Source organism: Neoarius graeffei, chromosome 3, assembly GCF_027579695.1.
Source record: "Neoarius graeffei isolate fNeoGra1 chromosome 3, fNeoGra1.pri, whole genome shotgun sequence".
Taxonomy (NCBI): Eukaryota; Metazoa; Chordata; class Actinopteri; order Siluriformes; family Ariidae; genus Neoarius; species Neoarius graeffei.
This window is the reverse complement of record NC_083571.1, coordinates 1,062,501-1,082,440: the sequence shown is the minus strand read 5'-3', so window position 1 is coordinate 1,082,440 and position 19,940 is coordinate 1,062,501. Positions and strand designations below refer to the sequence as shown.

At 43.6% G+C, this 19,940-nt stretch overlaps 1 protein-coding gene across 1 annotated transcript; it reads right to left on the bottom strand.

Annotated features, from left to right (window-relative positions):
* Positions 1–397: 397 nt before the first annotated feature.
* stxbp6l (syntaxin binding protein 6 (amisyn), like) lies at positions 398–12,026 on the bottom strand. The gene is made up of 7 exons (XM_060915743.1): positions 11,963–12,026; positions 10,107–10,272; positions 9,747–9,877; positions 9,343–9,634; positions 6,626–6,727; positions 2,837–2,970; positions 398–1,094 (listed from the first exon to the last, which is right to left on the bottom strand). Exons 2-7 carry the CDS (start codon positions 10,258–10,260, stop codon positions 1,071–1,073), a joined length of 837 nt encoding a protein of 278 aa, XP_060771726.1. The 5' UTR covers positions 10,261–10,272; positions 11,963–12,026; the 3' UTR covers positions 398–1,070.
* Positions 12,027–19,940: the final 7,914 nt, after the last annotated feature.

Genomic DNA, 19,940 nt, shown 5'->3' with positions numbered 1-19,940 from the left:
TGACATCTGATTCACACACACTCCGACTCTGGTTCTTTGAACATTTATAAACGAGTGCTGCTTAATAACATTATTTATTATTAATACATGACTCTAGACCAATTAAACAAAGTTCAACATGAATAATGAATTTCTTTATTAATAATGAACACACAGGTTATTGTACACTTATAATCCTCCTCTGAAATGTTGTACTGATGAGGAATGATGTGGTGAAATTTAATTTATTAAATTCGTGAGTAAGGAACCGTTCCTGTTCTTCACTAAAGAGGTTTTTAATGAGCAATAAACAAATATATTTTACATTTTAATGCATTTATAAGAAAATTGGATTTCATCCATATGATGATGAGGATAAATCACTATTAATAAGGCAAAACCATAAAACGTGACCAAATGTGATTTCCTTCTTGGCACAAAGTGCTCAGTTTGTGGAAACCCAGCACTGCCCCGGTGTGAAGCATGGTGGTGGTAGTGCCATGTTGTGAGAAGATCCTTATTCATTCAGAAAATAAAGTTACTGAGTAGAAACAGTTGAAACACTTCTTCAGAGGTATAACACTGATCCATAATGTCCAGGTTTAAACCTCATAAGTGTATTAAACATCTACAGCTTTCAATTCCTCTAATTAACAATACTGAAGTCTTTTAACACTGAAATCTTTTTATCTGAGAATGTAAGTTAACCAATTGTGTAAAAGAGTGTAAATTAATATTAATAAGACCAGAATAAAATAATTTCCTCTGTGTGTATTATATTATTAAACCTGTTATGCATGTCAAAGTGTGTAATATCAGTCCAATCATGTTACTGTTTAACATAAAAATACAAAAAAAATACTTTAAGTCTGACTTAGTGAACCTCAGTGCTTTCAGAACTCAGCATCGCTCTCTAGTGGCTAGAACACACATCTACACTGAGATTATCACAAAGCAAGCAGAGGAAAAAGGCTTCTGTAAAGTGTGTGTGTGTGTGTGTGTGTGTGTGTGTGTGTGTGTGTGTGTGTGTGTGTGTGTTATTATCATGAAGAATCCACAGAGGAGATGTGTGTTTATGGAGTGTGATTATTTTAATCCCGATGCTTCTGGGTAAACTACAGAGGAAAAAAGAGCACAGCGTTAATCATGTTATATTATTATAACAATATAAATAATAAATATTTATAAAACTATTACTGCAGTTATTCATATAATAAGGAATATTTTAATAAGAACTGAATGCACGAGTAAACGTGTTGATCCTCAATTGACTGAAAAACAGAATTTAGTCCTATTTTGTCTATTATTCAATAAATTGTGTCAAATGCACCTCACAGTCCGTGTGATCAGTAAAACATCTCTGATTATTTAGTGTCAAAAGTAACACTGTCAACAGGAACAGATTACTGTCTACATAACAACTGACACATTACTTCTTTTTTTCCAAATGTGATTTCCTTCTTGGCATAAAGTGCTCAGTTTGTGGAAACCCATCAGTGTGAAGCATGGTGGTGGTAGTGTCAAAGTTACTGAGTAGAAACAGTTTAAACACTTGTTCAGAGGTATAACACTGATCCATAAAGTCCATACACCTCACAAGTGGATTAAATACGAGTTCACGGAGTTTCTTTTTTTTAATTTTTGTAAACTGAGGTTTTGTCATTTTTTTACCAACAAATTACATCACTGTTTAACACAGACTAATCTTAGGTTAATATCTGTTGTTTTAAGCTTGATTGATAATTTATAATTATTTATAATCAGTACTTTTGTGATTTTATAAGGAATATTTTATTTAACCTTCTTTCTTTTTCTATTTTCTTTGTATAACCATCCACACTTTTAATCTTTTCAAATAAATCAGTTTGAAAAATAAAATAAAAGTTAGTTAGATAGATAACTGTGTCATTCACCTGTACATTCAGAATGCACATTTGAACAAATTTTACAATGAGATGCTTTAAATATTTTATATATATATATATATATATATATATATATATATATATATATATATATAAAGCTATAGTTTTTCTTTTTACTATTTTTCTAATCCATTTTGAAATATTTTCCTCAGGTTGTTAGTTGAGAGTAAATTAAAGTCCTGTAGAGGGCGCTACTGATAGAGTTTGTTTGTTTGAACTTTTAAATGTTCTCATCTCATTATCTCTAGCCGCTTTATCCTTCTACAGGGTCGCAGGCGAGCTGGAGCCTATCCCAGCTGACTACGGGCGAAAGGCGGGGTTCACCCTGGACAAGTCGCCAGGTCATCACAGGGCTGACACATAGACACAGACAACCATTCACACTCACATTCACACCTACGCTCAATTTAGAGTCACCAGTTAACCTAACCTGCATGTCTTTGGACTGTGGGGGAAACCGGAGCACCCGGAGGAAACCCACGCGGACACGGGGAGAACATGCAAACTCCACACAGAAAGGCCCTCGCCGGCCCCAGGGCTCGAACCCAGGACCTTCTTGCTGTGAGGCGACAGCGCTAACCACTACACCACCGTGCCGCCCCCTTTTAAATGTTAATAATAATAATAATAATAAATTAAAACAGATATTGTGTTTTAATTCGCTTTGTCTAATGTTCAGTGCTGAGTTTCCCAAAAGCATCAGAGCACAAAGATAATCATTAAATGGTCAAGCGAGCAGCACAATGAACTCGCTCTCTCTCTCCTAGTTAAGAAGCTCTTAGTGTTAAGAGGCTTTTGGAAAATCCAGCCCTGTTCATTAGCTTCATTAAAACTGATGACATTCAGCATTTCATTTTTTCAGTCATTTAAAAGTCATTTACAATCATGAACTGTGATTATAAACGCTGCACTGATTCTCAACGCTGATTTACCTTTTGGACATTCTCAGTGAGCTGTTTCACATCGCCACGCTCACTGAACACCTGACTCGCCCTCCGGCCCACTGCTCCCAGAATGCTCTGCGCTGGAGGGGAGGAGCTAGCCACGCCCACTTTCTCAGGAGACGCTAAAATGCAATCGACACAATGACTAAATGTTTATATCTCACCCATCAAATGCTCTTTTCTCTACATTTCAGCATTAAATCTCAGAAGTAAATATGGAATGCATCGTTAGTGTGAAGCGCTTGTGTCGTACGTTATAAATACGTTATAAACGTGTTCTGTGGCCACTCTGTAATGATCAGAGAAGAACAGTGTTCTGTAAATTCAGGAAATGTTTCTGGTTTGGTGTGAACTACACACAGGAGAGTTTAATAATATAAACGTCAAGATGAAAGTTCACTTAAAGGTCCCATTGCATCGTTTTTTCATTAATTGTGCGGTGGTCTCTACTGTAGTATGAATGAATGCCCTGTGAGCCGGTTTTGGTGAAAAGCATACTGTGGTTCTCCCGTTTCAGGCTGTTCTAGTTTGCTGGTGGAGCGGGTGGCAGGAGAGCGACAGGATTTCAGCTCTTACTCATTAATATTCATGACATGTAAACTTGTTACCTCTGATTGGCTAACAGCACTGTGACGCTACCTCCAGTGGGTCAGAACAAGCGGATGTGGGTGTCTTTGTAAAAACTGTTTCGATTGGCTATTATGGTCTCGACGTCAATGTTTTGACCAATCACAATGTAGATGTGGCAGCGGGGGCGTGGCCGAGTGGCGGTCTGTGAATGGAGGGCGGAGTCAGGGAAGGTAAGTGGCAGAATCACTGCACCTGACGGGAATTAACGTGTGTCTTCCCCAGTGACCGCGCCCTATAAGAGGAGAGGGAAAGCAGAGGAAGGGAGCTCAATCCTGACCAGAAGGATTGTGTGTGTGTGTGTGTGTGTGTGTGTGTGTGTGTGTGTGTGTGTGTGTGTGTGACTGGGAGGGAGTCATTCATTCATTTATTCATTCATTCATTTATTTATTTAATAAATCATCAAGGCATGAGGCACGGAGCAGAGCTCGCCTCGGGGTGTGTGGGGGGAATAACGTCCCCTGGCTGGGAGCTGACGGGCCCTGGCAGCGCTGGTTCGTTCGGGAGAGGGCAGGGGTCGCTGGCTGCCAAGTCTGGGGAGGCTGGGCCCTAGGGTTAGGGTTAGGTGAATTACGTCCCGAGGTGCGGAGCTAGCCCACCCAGGGAGCACTCTTTCATTCAGGAGAGGGCAGAGGCCGCTGGCTGCCAAGTCTGGGAAGGCTGGGACCTCCCCTGCCTGAGTTACGAGAGTGCAAAGTCGGGCTGGAGCCGCCGTTAGAAACGAAACTGATGCGGAGCACCGCGCTGAGCCGCAGGGCGAATTACGTCTCTCTCCTTGCGCTTTCTTCCTGTGAACAGTCGCAAGCCAAGGTGGGTGAGGCCATGAATACTAATTTTCGAAGTGACGTAACTTCGTATGGCTTTTTCTGATCCGCTCGTTTTTCCGACTATTTTCTCTCATAAGCTAATACAGGGAATGGGAGTAGAATTACATTTTCACATGCAGCATGCAGATGCAACTCGGAGTGAACTATGGTATTTCAAAAAGAGCCAGTATTAAACGCTTTTGGTGGAAGGGCACCTTTAAAGGTGCTATGTGTAAGAATTTGTAAAAATTTTAGGTTAAAAATAAACTAAAATTATCAACAGAATGTGAAGAAAAAAGTTTTGACGTTATCATTGATGTCTGTGTATCATGTTGCAGAGATATTAGCATGCTAACCAGCTAGCTCCAAGACAGGGTGCACCATAATACCAGTTTGTACCTCAAGAGGCGATAGTGAGTCTCTGTCTGTCCTCTACAGTTACATAAGTGTTTGGAAACTATGGAAAAGAGACGTAAATTAATTGCTGCAATTTGCAGAAACACCTTGCGGTTGCGGTTACAGTTATTGTTGTGTCAGTATGTGGGATTTTTGGAGAAGGGAAAGTCGAAAGAAACGAGAAACTGAATCACAACATCAGCCAAAGCTATTTGAACAAAACAACAGCCAAAGTCTGAATTACAGCTAAATGAGTTTTAACGTAAACTATTCTCTGAGACGTAACAGCCGTATTTCTGGGTCTAAGCCCCGCGTCCTCGTGGTGCCGAGTCCCTCGTTGTATAAACAGATCTGTGTCTGAACACGATGGAATTGTGATGAAGGAAAATGTTCACTCGGTTTTAGTGCTTATACAGTGTAAAATCTCTAAAAAGAACGTTTAAAATAAAGAACAGAGACAGACAGACAGACAGACAGACAGACAGACAGACAGACGATCGGCGATCACCAAACACAAGTCCGAGACGGTGACTGACGTGCTGAAAAACTCACAAGATCTGTCACTAGGCTTTTTTTTTTAATTAACATTCCTAAGGGGTCAAAAATCGCCAAACCTAGTGAGAGAGTCTTTGTTATTAACACTGAAGGCCGTTTGTCCCCGGAAATGTCTCCTGACATCAGACTGAACGAGTGGACAGACTGACTGACTCCACACGCGAAGGTGATAAGATCGTGGTGTTCTTGAGACTGACACTCTGAGTCTCGGTAGTTTGGTTGGATTTAGCGTTTTCTTGTCCTGCTGTTGGATTTTTAAAATAACTTAGAACTGAAAGTTAGCCGTATGAACCCAGGAGCGGACCGAATAAAAATATCTTTGCGCTCTACTCAGTGAGTGATAATTCTCTGAGCGGGTGGTGGTGTGTTTAGGGAGAAGGGGGAGGAGCTACTGTACATTTCCTTGTTTCTTATGATGGAGTGGACACCCGAACTTTTAGGTGATATACTGCCCCCTACTGTTTGGGGTGTGCAGTATGAATTCACCAGGTGGCCAAATTCTTCCACGCTGCACCTTTAAGCAGCTGCATGACACGACTCTGAACACCAGGAACTTTCTCCATGTGAATATCCGACTTCAGTCGCCTGTAAACACCGCAGTGAGTTTCAGCCTGAGCTCGAACGTGAACAGGGTTTAGGATGGACAGTATTCCTCAACCCAGACCTGTGTGTACTGGACCGAGGAGATGTTTGAACAGAGATAATAAACGAAGTTGTTCTGGATATGAAATGACTTCTAAATGTCATGAATTGAAATGAGTTCAGATGATCGAAGTCTCATTAGTTTACATACGGAAACTGAATGTTAATAATTTAATCAACACGTGAATTAACATGGCACTTCTCCTGGCACCTCTGCCATCCAGAGTGGAGCCCAGTGCCAGCACGTGCATGCGCGCGCACACACACACACACACACGGTCTGACTTTGTGTCCCTGCTTGCCCCCGTTCATAAACAAAAGGTCCTCTGAACTTTTATAATGGAGCCTAACAAAGAACCTCACACACACACACACACACACACACACACACACACACACACACACACACACATCACTGTCAGACAGAGATGAAAAGCAGGAACACAGGAAACAGTAATGATGGAGAGGCTCTCCGGCTCCTAAACACCAGTTTATCTCCGTTAGAAGGTTCTAGAACGTTGTGATTTGGCTCTGTTCTATCTGTTCTAACGTCTTAGTGATGTTTTAACTGTTTAAGAGACGAGTTCACACAGAGAATATAAACATCAAGGAAAGACCGTCGGGGACACGGTGTGTGCTTTGGTGTGTGATGGAGCCGGGATTTATTACAATCTATAGATAATAAATGATTGATAAATATTAAGGCTATGTCCAAACAGTGCAGTGTTATTATTATTATTATTATTATTACCTTTCTGACTGTGACTTGGTTCTTGAGCAGAGGTCATGGAGCTCCTCATTCTGTGCAGGAAGATCTTACAGCGGTAGATGATGATGTTTAATGAGCAGGCATCTGGAAGAGTAAAAACACACACACAGTGTCAGGTGCTAATATATCCATCCATCCACGCGAGCCAACAGAAACACTGTCTGTGAGATCATGATCACAAAACCTCTTCAGATTTGACGACTTTATAATCCATCCAGGGAAAGTTCCTGGTATTCAGAGCTGAGTTACGCGGTGGAGTTTCTGAGCTGCACATACACAACTCTGAGGTTGCCAGATGTTTCTTGAGTAGAAACCAAAACGAGGGTTTTCACTTGAGTCTAGACCACCACACACACAATATATTTGTGACCCCTCACCGAATCCAGGGACACATGTCGGCCGAAACGAATCTGAGATAATCGCAAAAGAAGCTTTTTTTTTTTCGAAATTTGTGATTTTGTTTTTTTCCATCATGTGCAAGTTGAGATCTTGAAGAATGCAATCAGTATTTCAGATAACAGATTGTTTTGTTGGAAAAGCATACATTTTTTGTTGCAAATTGTCTTGTTTTTGTCAGGACTGTAGCCTGCTGGGGGGTGTGGGTAAATTACCATATGGGCCATTCACATGATGATTTAAGTCTTTTGTTTTTTTTTTCCGCGAATCAGCTGTATGATACGAGCTGAGCTTGTGGCTACTTAACTGCATACAGGTGTGTAATTTCACTATGGAATGAGTTACTAAACAGAGCGCAGAGGAGCTGAAACACCGCGAAGCAAACAGACACACGGTATTTACATCGGAGATCAGCATTTCTAGCAAAAAAAAAATGCAACCTCATTTTCCAGATTGAATGGAATACTTGAATGATCGGATGATACACGGACCGTTCTAGGATTACATTCCATTGGAGGCATTGGTGTGTGCAAGGCGCCGTTTCTCTTTCTGATGGGGTGAGTTTATTAATCTAAGGCTGTGTGGTTATTTTTGCATGTGACGGAGAGTGTTGTGGTTTGGTTAAGCCTAGGTCACAACCGGACGTACGATTTTTTGGCCGTGTGATTTTTGGCGTTTCCCAAATCGCTGCGGTTTTTTTTGTTCACGGAGAAAGACGTGCGTTGGCCGTAAGTTTGTCTTGCAACCTGAAAAAAGCGTAAGCGCCCGTAGAGTTTGTTTGACATGACAAAGAACCTCTGCGGCCGGTCTGCGGCTCGAAAATCAGCACATCACATGCGTGCTCTTGTGCGTTTCATGCGTGCTCTCGTGCGTTTCATGTGTTTTTTGCGTGTAGACCAGCCGTAGGAGCGCGTAATACGGCCGGTTGTGACCGAGGCTTTACATGAAACTAGTGTTGTGTTAGTTGTGTCATCATCGTGCTATCTTTCTTTCTTACGGTGTGAGTAATTTTTCAACCACAAACTGTTAAAGTATACTTTAGGACTTATTTTTGTACTTCATAATTGTGTTGGGCATACTTTGCATGGAAGGAAAATTGACGTGGTGATCTTTGTTTACATGAAAGTAGCATCGTGCTAGCTAGTAGGGGGTTGGGCTTTCCTTAATGTCATGCAAATGAGCAGCATTATGTGCCCGCCCTGCACCCAGAGTAGCTGAGATGGAAAACTTTGAGGGCGATTTTCTCCCTTTTCTGTTTTAAGAAGTATACACTTTCAAAAGGCCACACATTCTTCAAATATTGTCAGATCTCCACATGGAAGGCATCATTGGAAAGCTTAGAAACTGTACTTTCTGAATCTGTCAATAACTCAAAATGCCCCCGGGCCGACATGTGTCCCTGGATTCTGTGATCTGCCACATATATATATAATACACACACACACACACACACACACACACACACACTCACCTTTAAACCAAAATAATAATAATAATAATAATAATAATAATAAACGCGGGATAGAAAATACTGACTGTGCATGGAAATAGTGGGTTTTTTTTCATTCCTGTCAAATTACTGACATAACATAAAACTGAGAGACAATTTAAATCTGAAATAAAAACCCTAATTTGATGAGATATGAATTTGAAGATGGCGGGTGTTGAAATAAATCTAACAGGATTTTAATGCTGCATGAATCATACCAGTCATAATGATCACATTAATCACTGCTTTAATTAAACAAAACACCTTCCGCATTGATCATTCAGCAGTGTGGAGAATAGCACCTGATCCTGCGCATGCTGTTATTTCACTTTTCTGTCCTCTGACCGTCGCTCCTGAGCACAAAGACACGAACTCGAGGTGATGAAATTATAATTTGTTGTGCAATTGAGGAGATTTTCCTCACACATTAATTTTGTGATTTGTTGAATTAAAGCCAGTGTTTGTGTTAAATCGACGCACTCAGAAAATATTCCCAACGCCAGATAAGACACGCCTCTGATTCAGACACGTCTCCTCCGATGTCCTCTGTGTGAGGAAAAAAACCGTCTGTGGGCTTTAAAGGGCTGATAGATTACTGATTAATTAATAGCGTCATATTTATGTCGTTCATATTGGTCTCGACTGACATCCCAGAGTGTGTGAGTGTGTTTTCACAGCCAGAACATACACTTCAGCAGAACACACTCTCTTTACATCAAACTTTCTGTTTTGGACAAATATTATTATGAGCATTACAGTGTATTTGGTGTTCATTAATTTAGCTTCAGTAATTGAGTGTTTGTTTGTTTTTTACCTCCCAGTAATTTGGACTGGCAGTTGACGAATTCAGTGGGACATGGTGCATCACGACTTTTCTTCTTCTTTTTCTCTGGGACAGGCGTCTGTTCGGTGGAGGAGGTGGAGGCAGGAGTGGTGGTGGGTTTCTGACCTACAGGGGGCGCTATGACGCCCAGCTCCTTCTGACCCTCCCAGTAATGTTGGCAGAGATGATAGAGGATCTGAATGAACACGCATTTCTCCGCTGATGATGCAGCGACCCACTGATCAGATCCGTGATCAAACACCAGGTCAAACTCGGGACTGTCCTGAAGAATAACAAAATACAATCATAAAAATGAAATGTTTGAGGTCCTTGTACTTGAGTTCATTAAAAGTGAACTCAAAGTGAAGAATCACTTCATTAGAATAAATCTACACCTTGTCGGGGTGAATGCCGTTGACGCGGCGAAGCTGATCCAAACCCCAGTGAGAACGTTTCTCAAATTGTGGAGAAAATTCAAACTGCTTCACTTTGGTGACAAAAACTTGAGTCGGCTTTTTGTTTGTCACTAGAGAAGAACATTTCAGCATCACGTCATTCTTTTAGGCATCACAACAATACTCACATTAGCATAAACGGCCCTCTGATTAGCGTGAAATCTGTTATTGTTTATGTTAGCGTAAAGGTGTGTTGTACTTCACGTAGCTCCGTGTAATCCTGATACTGAGGGTGACGTGAGTTTGTTGTGCGTGAGATTATTGCTTAGTCATCTGTTAACGTGACGGTGAATAATGTACCTGACAAACACAGGAAGGTGATGTAATCCCCTTTACGCCCCGTGGGGATGAAGGTCAGTCTTCTCCTCCTCTTCCTCACTTCAATCACTGTTAATAACTTCTCATGGCGTGGAGCGAAGATCTCTCTGTTAATCACTGACTGGATCGTCATCATCACAACCTGCAGCTGGAGAATTCAATAAAAACACACTGATATCATCCTACTGACAGGTGAAGGTCTGGACAGTGAGTCATTCATTTTCCTTTCGATTTTTTTGCTGTGTTGGAGTTACAGCAGGCTGAGAAGATCAGACCAGACTTCTGTTTCCTCAGACACAGACTCCAGCTCCTCCTGATGAATCCTGAAGCTGACTGGGAGATATCATCAGGTCCTGGTTTTGCTGCATCCAGTAGGATGTCTATGCTTGATACAGCTGTACCAGAAGATGACCAGGGTGTGTCCTTGTACTGCCCACACCACCTCACCTGGCTCTCCTCAGCTCTACTCTGAGGTTCTCCCAGACTGCTCAGCTGCTCACCCTATCACAGATAGTACACCCAGAAATCCCATGGAGGAACCTCCTGTACTTCTGACCTCACTCTTCCTGTCACTGCTCAGGTGAAGTGAGGACAGGGACGTACTGTAGAAACCACCCTGATCAAGACATTAGATTCCAGAACTCTGTGGATGCAAGACTGACTGTATATCTACTCCAGAGATCTCCATCTCATGCACGAGCTCAGACTCTGATTCCTAAAGCCGGTTTCCACTGCAGGTGTCTCGTTCAGCTCAGACTGTCCATCACGTTCCTGCTGCACTGCACCTGACCCTCAGAAACACCGAGTCCACACCATGGCTCTAACTGGCCTGCTCACTCTGTCCTCACCTGCAGACTCCACCACCAGGTCTGACTCCACCCAGGGTGCTTCCTGGTAATCCGAGTCCACACACACACACACACACACACACACACACACCACTCATGCACTACACCTCATCTATGTCATGTGTTACATCAGTGCAACACTTTCACTCACTCTCACACACACACATTTTGTAACTCAACACGTTTAGTTTGTACAGTACTTACAACGGACAATATCACAACATGTTGTAAGTGTTTACGTATGTTGTATGTATGAGTTAAGTATACAAGTATTTTCCTTTTCCTGAGCAAAGCACTCTTTATTCAAGCCTGACTAATATCCTTACTACTTCCCAGGTGCCTGGGGCAGGTGATCTTTTAGTTTTTACTTTTGCATTTTAGTAGTGATCGTTAAAATCCTGATGCTTAACTAGAGTAAACAAGTTGGATGGTTTCTTTGCTTTGCAGATGCTTTATGTTACATAAATAAATTAATACATTAATTTCTGGCCTCTTGGCTCACATGGGTTTTGTTCATGAGTTAGGCACCAGATACATCAGAATACAGGAAATCAAATCTAGCTAATTCAAAATTTCCCAGGGGAGGACCCCCGGAACCCTCCCCCCCCCCCTTTATTTAGTCATAGCATGGCCACCCCTTGTATATCCTTGGCCCCCCTTTGGCCACCCCATGTAAAAAATCCTGGCTACGCCACTGTGTGTGTGTGTGTGTGTGTGTGTGTGTCAGGCTCAGTCAATCAGCAGAATTTAAACTTCACACCACAAAATTTATTCACATTGCTTTTATAATTATTACCATTTTATTTAATTTTAATTTAAACTAGAATTAAATACATTAAATATTTTTATTCCTGCTTTTTAATGTTTCTGTAGTTTTTAGTTTAAGTTTTTGTAGTTTGTCATGTTGTGTTTGTTGAATATATGAAAGATGTTACAGTTACATACAACTATTATTATTATTATTATTATTATTATTAATAAATTTCTCACCTGCTGGTTGTTCTCAGCTCGTGTTGCTTTAGTTTATTTGCTTGGAATAAAATCCAGCCATCTCTCTCTCTCTCTCTCTCTCTCTCTCTGTCACTGCAGCTCTGAGCATGCGCGTTTTGCTCTGATCATGTGATCAGAACCAACTGCCTGCTGTTGAGTTCTGGACTCTGATTGGTCAGAAGCTGCTGATTCATTTTTTCTAACAGCAGAAAACTGAAGAGAAAGATGAACCTTTCTGAGAAATTCCTCCCTGATATCCTTCAAAATATAAACGACAATTAATATAAAAAACAGCCTGAAATTTCATGACTCTACAAACTCAGATATTTTGGTTCTGAATGTAGAAAAAAACTGACAATTTTGAGAAAAACACTTTTAATAAAGTTTACAAAGGAAATTGATGTGTATATTATAAGGACTGCCAGTAGTTTGTGCACCCCTGACCATCACACCCAGATGCACTTGTTATGTGCCTCACTATTCACTCCCCGGCCACTTTAACAGGAACTTCTTGTTGACTCTAAGATCCCTGTTCTTGGCTGCAGGAGTGGAACCCAATGTGTTCTTCTGCTGTTGCATGCTGAGATGCTTTTCTGCTCACCACGGTTGTAAAGAGTGATTATATGAGTTACTATATCCTTCCTGGCAAAAAAGCTCGACCCAATCTGTCCATTTCCCTCTGACCCTCTCTTATCAACAAGGCGTTTGTTTCCACCCACAGAACTGTCGCTCACTCACTCAGTGTTTTTTGTTTTCTGCACCATCCTGTGTAAACTCTAGAGACTGTTGTGTGTGAAAACCCCAGGAGATCAGCAGCTTCTGAAATACTCAAACCAGTCCATCTGACTCAAACCAACACCCAGACCACAGTGAGAGAAAGTCACACTTTGAGATCACAGTTTTTTCCCATTCTGATGTTTGAACATTGCGAACATTAACTGAAGCTCTTGATTTGTATCTGTGGGATTTGATGCATCGTGCTGCTGTCGAGGGATCGGCTGATTACAGAACTGCAGGTGGATGTAGGGATGCTCCTAATAAAGTGGCTGGTGAGTGTATGCTTTATATATATATATTTATTCCCATCCTGGTTTTGATGATTGTTCTGGTTTCCTAACTCTTGCCTTGTTCATGTTTGCTCATTGCCTGTTTCCTGAGGGTGTTCCACCAGTCTCCAGAGGAGGAGATGGAGAGCACCCTGATGCTCACCCTGAGTGAATGCCCTCTTGGTTCTACCTGTTAGCCAGATGCAGCAGCTGAAACAAACCAGCACTCACAGCAGCATATCATCAAGGGCTTGACAAGGAGCTCAAAGAGGAGCTTAAAGTCCAGGCCCTGGACAGAGGTCCTAACAGAGATGAGCCGGTTACCCATGACATCCCACAGCCCACATACAATTATACACAATAAAAAAATGCAGGAAAAGAAATGGGTTTGGACATAATTTAAAAATGTCAACAGAATGAGAAGACCTAATACAGAGAGGGAGATCATTCCAAAGCCAATTGAGAAGGTCAAGTCAGTCCTATAATTCAGCCATGATCTTGGAGCTACAAGGAGCAGTTGGCTGGTTGACCTCAGTGATCTCAGTGCTGGGGAGGGATAAAGGACATCATAAATACTGTATGTTGTGGAGAAAAACCATGCAAGGCTTCAGAATCTCACCTGTAACCAGTGGAGAGAAGCTCAAGAGAAGGGGTGAAATGTGTCCCCTTTCCTAGTTCCAGTTAAAAATTGAGCTGTGTTTTGAACCAGCTGAAGGTGAGGTGCAGATCAGGTCCAAACCCATCTATAAGGAGCTGAAATAGTCAAACTCAGATGTAGTAAATGCATTAATTCTGTTTTCAAGTCCTTCGAGGACAGAAAAGATTTCAACTTTTCAATCAAAAGATTTGCCTCAATTGGTCATGTGATCATGTACTGCAAAATTTGAAAACTGAATTTGAGGAGAAAATCCCAAGATACTTAAACTCCTCCACTTGAGGCAGGACTTCTCCACCAACCTGAAGAGGGCAAGCCACCCTTTTCCGGTCGAGAACCATGGCCTCGGACTTGGAGGTGCTGATTCTCATCCTAGCCGCTTCACACGCGACTGCAAACCGCCCCAGTGCATGCTGAAGGTCCTGGTTCGAAGAAGCCAACAGGAGAACATCATCCGCAAAAAGCAGAGATGAAATCCTATGGTCCCCAAACAGGATTCCCTCCGGCCCCTGGCTGCACCTAGAAATTCTGTCCATAAAAATTATGAACAGAACCGGTGACAAAGGGCAGCCCTGCTGAAGTCCAACATGCACTGGGAACAGGTCTGACTTACTGCCGGCAATGCAAACCAGACTCCTGCTCTGTTCGTACAGGGACTGGACAGCCCTTCGCAAAGAGCCCCGAACCTCATACTCCCAAAGCACCCCCCATAGGATACCATGAGGGACACGGTTGAATGCCTTCTCCAGATCCACAAAGCACATGTGGACTGATTGGGCAAACTCCCATGAACCCTCGAGCACCCTATGAAGGGTATAGAGCTGGTCCAGTGTTCCACGACCAGGACAAAAACCGCATTGTTCCTCCTGGATCCGAGGTTCGACTATTGGCTGAATTCTTCTCTCCAGTACCCTGGAGTAAACCTTCCCGGGGAGGCTGAGAAGTGTGATTCCCGTATAATTGGAACACACTCTCCGGTTCCCTTTCTTAAAGGACCCATGGCATGGTGGTTTGTTGATGCTTTAAACGGGCTCGTGGAGGTTTGCGGATGTTATATCCGCAGCCTTTCTCGAAATGAACCCTCGGCATGTAGATATAGCCTCCTGGGAGAAAGCCCCATTTCAGCCCTTTTCCCAGTGCGTCGTTTTGCTAATGAGAAGCATGGAGGCGGGGAAGGGTAGAGGGTGGGGGCGGGTCTTATAATTAATATTCATGACATGTAAACGTGTTACCTCTGATTGGCTAACAGCACTGTGACGCTACCTCCAGTGGGTCAGAACAAGCGGATGTGGGTGTCTTACTATGGCGAGAGAGAAGGAACAAACCGCGAAGGGAAAAATACTGCGCGCTGACGTCATTAAGGTGCGACGCAAGGAAATAAAATAAATTCAACAAATGTTTGGGTTTTTACTGAACAAACAAACAAATAAAATGAACAAGTGACTTAAATAAAAGAATGTGGGTGTCTTTGTAAAAACTGTTTTGATTGGCTATTATAACAGAGCATGCTGCATGCTTTTTGGTTTTGTAGCGCAGAGTACCTGGCTAACTGCAGGAAGCGGTTAGCTGCACAGCTAATGTAGCCATTGCAAGGCTAACGTGGCACTGATTTTAAAACACGGCAAAACGACTTAACAGTTATACACTTACTTTTTTTTTTTTTGTGGCTGATGCGGCAGGGATGCTTGGTACGGACCCAGGCTTCAGTGACAGTTGATGTGCAAAACCTGCCCTGTACTGTCCCAAGTTGTGGAAACATTCCTCAGGAAAATGCTTCCGACAAACATACACCGTCTTAGGTAGACTCGACGGCGTATTATTGAAGTAAATAAAATTAAGCCACTGCGTCTTCAGGGGCTCTCCCGTCAGCAGTAAAAACAGACTCTTTTCTGTGTTGTCACATCCATGTACAGCACAATTTCCATGTTTCGCTCGCTTAGGTGATGCCATGTTGTTGTGTCCTCTATGGTCTCCTCACTACAACTGGGTGGGCAATTCATACAGTGGGTGGGAATCCAGAGGGGGGGCGTGGGGATCATCTCCCTTGCTGACGTAGTAAAGGGAAGAGATTATCAACGCACCATTCTCAAATGTTGGGCATAGTTTGGTTTACACATTATGAAATTTCTAGCCACTGGGGTGACTTAAGAAGGTCAGAGGGACTCATTTTAATGTTAAAAAACCTCAGAAAGTGAAAATTTCATGCCATGGGACCTTTAAAAAGAGGGACCACCACCCCGGTCTGCTACTCCAGAGGCACTGTCCCCAACCGCCATGCAATGTTGCAGAGGCGTGTCAGCCAAGACAGCCCCACAACATCCAGAGACTTGAGATACTCAGGGCGGATCTCATCCACCCCCGGTGCCTTGCCACCGAGGAGCTTGCAAACCACCTCAGTGACTTCGGCTTGTGTAATGGACGAGTCCACCTCTGAGTCATCAGCCTCTGCTTCCTCAATGGAAGACGTGATGGTGGGATTGAGGAGATCCTCGAAGTATTCCTTCCACCGCCCGACAATGTCCCCAGTCGAGGTCAACAGCTCCCCACCTGCACTGTAAACACTGTTGGTAGAGTACTGCTTCCCCCTCCTGAGGCGCTGGACGGTTTGCCAGAATTTCTTCGAGGCCGATCGATAATCCTCCTCCATGGCCTCACCGAATGTCTCCCAGTTCAGAGTTTTTGCCTCCGCAACTGCCCAAGCTGCGGCATGCCTGGCCTGCCGATACCCATCAGCTGCCTCAGGAGTCCCGGAGGCCAACATGGCCCGATAGGACTCCTTCTTCAGCTTGACAGCATCCCTTACTTCCGGTGTCCACCACCGGGTTCGGGGATTGCCGTCACGACAGGCACCAGAGACCTTGCGGCCACAGCTCTGAACAGCCGCGTCGACAATGGAGGCAGAGAACATGGTCCACTCAAACTCAATGTCCCCCGCCTCCCTCGGAAGCTGGGAGAAGCTCTCCCAGAGGTGGGAGTTAAAGACCTCCCTGACAGAGTGCTCGCCAGATGTTCCCAGTAGACCCTCACCATACGTTTGGGCCTGCCAGGTCTGTCCGGCTTTCTCCTCCGCCAGCGGATCCAACACACCACCAGGTGGTGATCAGTTGACAGCTCAGCCCCTCTCTTCACCTGAGTGTCCAAGACATAGGGCCAGAGATCAGATGAAACGACAACAAAGTCAATCATCGACCTCCGATCTAAGGTGTCCTGGTGCCACGTGCACTTATGGACACCCCTATGCTCGAACATGGTGTTCGTCATGGACAAACCATGACTAGCACAGAAGTCCAATAACAAAGCACCACTTGGGTTCAGATCAGGGAGGCCGTTCCTCCCAATCATGCTCCTCCAGGTGTCACTGTCGTTGCCCATGTGAGCGTTGAAGTCCCCCAGTAGAACAATGGAATCCCCAGTCTGAGCACCTCTCAGTACCTCTCCCAGGGACTCCAAGAAGGCCGGATACTCTATACTGCTATTCGGCCTGTAGGCACAAACAACAGCAAGAGCCCTCTCCCCGACCCGAAGGCGCAGAGAAGCGACCCTCTCGTTCACTGGCGTAAACTCCAACACATGGCAGCTGAGCTGGGGAGCTATAAGCAAGCCCACACCAGCCCACCGCCGCTCACCGTGGGTGACTCCAGAGAAGTGGAGAGTCCAGCCCCTCTCGAGGAGCTGGGTTCTGGAGCCCAAGCTGCGCATGGAGGTGAGCCCGACTATCTCTAGCCGGTACCGCTCAACCTCCCGCACAAGCCCAGGCTCTTTCCCCCCCAGCGAAGTGACATTCCATGTCTCCACAGCTAGCTGCTGTGTTCGGGGATCGGGTCGCCGAGGCCCCTGCCTTCGACTGCCGCACAATCCACACTGCACCGGCCCCCTACGGCTACCTCTGTGGGTGGTGAACCCACAGGAGGTCAGGCCCACGTCACCGCTTCGGGCTGAGCCCAGCCGGGCCCCTTGGGCAAAGGCCCGGCCACCAGGCGCTGGCATACAAGCCCCAACCCCGGGCCTGGCTCCAGGGTGGGGCCCCAGCTGTGCCATACCAGGCGATGTCACGGTCCTTGATTTTTTTATCTCCATAAGGGGGTTTGGTGAACTTTTAAGAAAATTACTTAATACTAGTGAAATTATCTTGCTGCATGGACAGATATTTTTGCTTGATAAGACATCTTAAAATAAGTTAATTGCAATCTAGAACTAGGTTTAATCATCTCCAAATTGGTGTTTTGTATTCTTCTAATAGGAAATGTTAGATTGTTGCAACTATTTTCAAGATATTTTCACTTGCTAAAATATCATTTTTTGCATTGTGAGCACTGCAGCCTCCATCACCATCAAAAGCCCAGAAACCCAGGTCCAAGATTCTTCCCTTGCCTGGTTTATGTAGGAAGCCATGGCCTAATGGTTAGAGAAGCAGCTTTGGGAACAAAATGTTGCTGGTTTCATTCCCTGGATCAGGAATGTCTGACATGCCCTTCAGCAAGGCACCGAACCCCCACCTGCCCCCCAGGCTGTGCTGGGTTTGTTGTATGTTGCTCTGGATAAGAGCGTCTGCTAAAGGCCTGTAGTGTAATGCAATGTTTGCTCATCGCCTGACCATCGCCTGTTTCCTGACACTGAGTTTCCACCTGTTGATGTGTCTGAAAGCTTTAATAAAACTGTTCTACCTCACCTGCCTCCACACCTGCCCTCCTGACAGAACGTCTGATCTGAAGCAGAGACTCTTCTGAAATAAAGATGGACAAAGCAAAGTGTCTCCTCACCCATCACGCTGAAATAAAAAGTTTATTATTATTTTGTCACTAATATAAATTAAATTGGCCATGTTTCTATCGAGGTGGCACAGCGGTGTAGTGGTTAGCGCTGTCACCTCACAGCAAGAAGGTCCTGGGTTCGAGCCCCGGGGCCAGCGAGGGCCTTTCTGTGCGGAGTTTGCATGTTCTCCCCGTGTCCGCGTGGGTTTCCTCCGGGTGCTCCGGTTTCCCCCACAGTCCAAAGACATGCAGGTTAGGTTAACTGGTGACTCTAAATTGAGCGTAGGTGTGAATGTGAGTGTGAATGGTTGTCTGTGTCTATGTGTCAGCCCTGTGATGACCTGGCGACTTGTCCAGGGTGAACCCCGCCTTTCGCCCGTAGTCAGCAGGGATAGGATCCAGCTCGCCTGCGACCCTGTAGAACAGGATAAAGCGGCTACAGATAATGAGATGAGATGCTTCTATCGAGCCAAACTTAGCTAGTCAGTGTTTGTGTGGTGTTTGTGTGTTTTCCAGATAAATTTGTCACACTCTAACTGGATGCATTTCCGTTTATTTTACTGCATGTTTTGCTTCATCTTTAACCATGAAACACGATGTTGGAGGCACAATAATACAGAACATTTAAAATACACCAAACACAAACGTTAAAATAACATTCAGCTTGAGTTAATGTTATTATGTGATAGCAAGGAGAGAAGAAATGAGCGGGTGAGACACACACACAGTACAATGTGTATAAAAGACATACAGATTATTAACTGTAAAAAACAAATAAATAAATAAATAAATAAATAAATAAAGCACCACATGACAAAGTACACCAAGTCCTCAGCACTGAACACATCAGTGACGACATCCTTCAACAAACATCAGAATCGTTCTCTTTACTCACAGAAACTCAAAATAAACGTCTAAGAGACTGATACAGTTTTCTGTGTGCAGAAAAAAAAAAACACATGAATAAATAATTACTAAAAAACATCATCACTGAAATCAGTGTCTTTTGAATGGGTGTGTGTTCTATTTCAGGTATGATGGGCATGGTCATGCCAATGATGTCATCTTTAGTCAGTGATTTCAGCCAATGAACAGTGTGTGTGACATCAGGACGACCCACAACACTCTGAACCAGAACAGAATATATGTGTGTGTGTGTGTGTGTGTGTGTGTGTGTGTGTACAGTGTGTACTGATATGTAATTTTTAAATTGCTTTTAATTTTTAATTTTTTTTACATTTTGAATCTTTAACATTCATGATGGCTCCAGTTTTCCTCCCAGTGCAGCTGAATGTAAACATCAAACATTAAAAGATCAGCTCTGTTACACAACCATGGTGTAGTTCTAATTATTTTTATGGAAATTTAAATATCATGAATATGTGACGTTTCACTGGAGGAGAATATCTAATAAACACGCTGTAATGTTCACACTCATAACACTGACCAATCACAGCGCAGCACTGCAGTTCGCCTCAGCCAATGACATTACACCTTTACATCCAACACGGACTATTAAAAAAAAA

Excerpts from the sequence above, each read along its gene's own strand:
- stxbp6l (XM_060915743.1), bottom strand. The coding sequence starts at position 10,260 with ATGATGACGATCCAGTCAGTGATTAACAGAGAGATCTTCGCTCCACGC. Across the intron at positions 9,635-9,746 it reads ACGGCATTCACCCCGACAAG|GACAGTCCCGAGTTTGACCT; the intron begins GTGTAGATTTAT and ends GTTATTCTTCAG. Across the intron at positions 2,971-6,625 it reads ACCAAGTCACAGTCAGAAAG|CGTCTCCTGAGAAAGTGGGC; the intron begins GTAATAATAATA and ends ATTGCATTTTAG.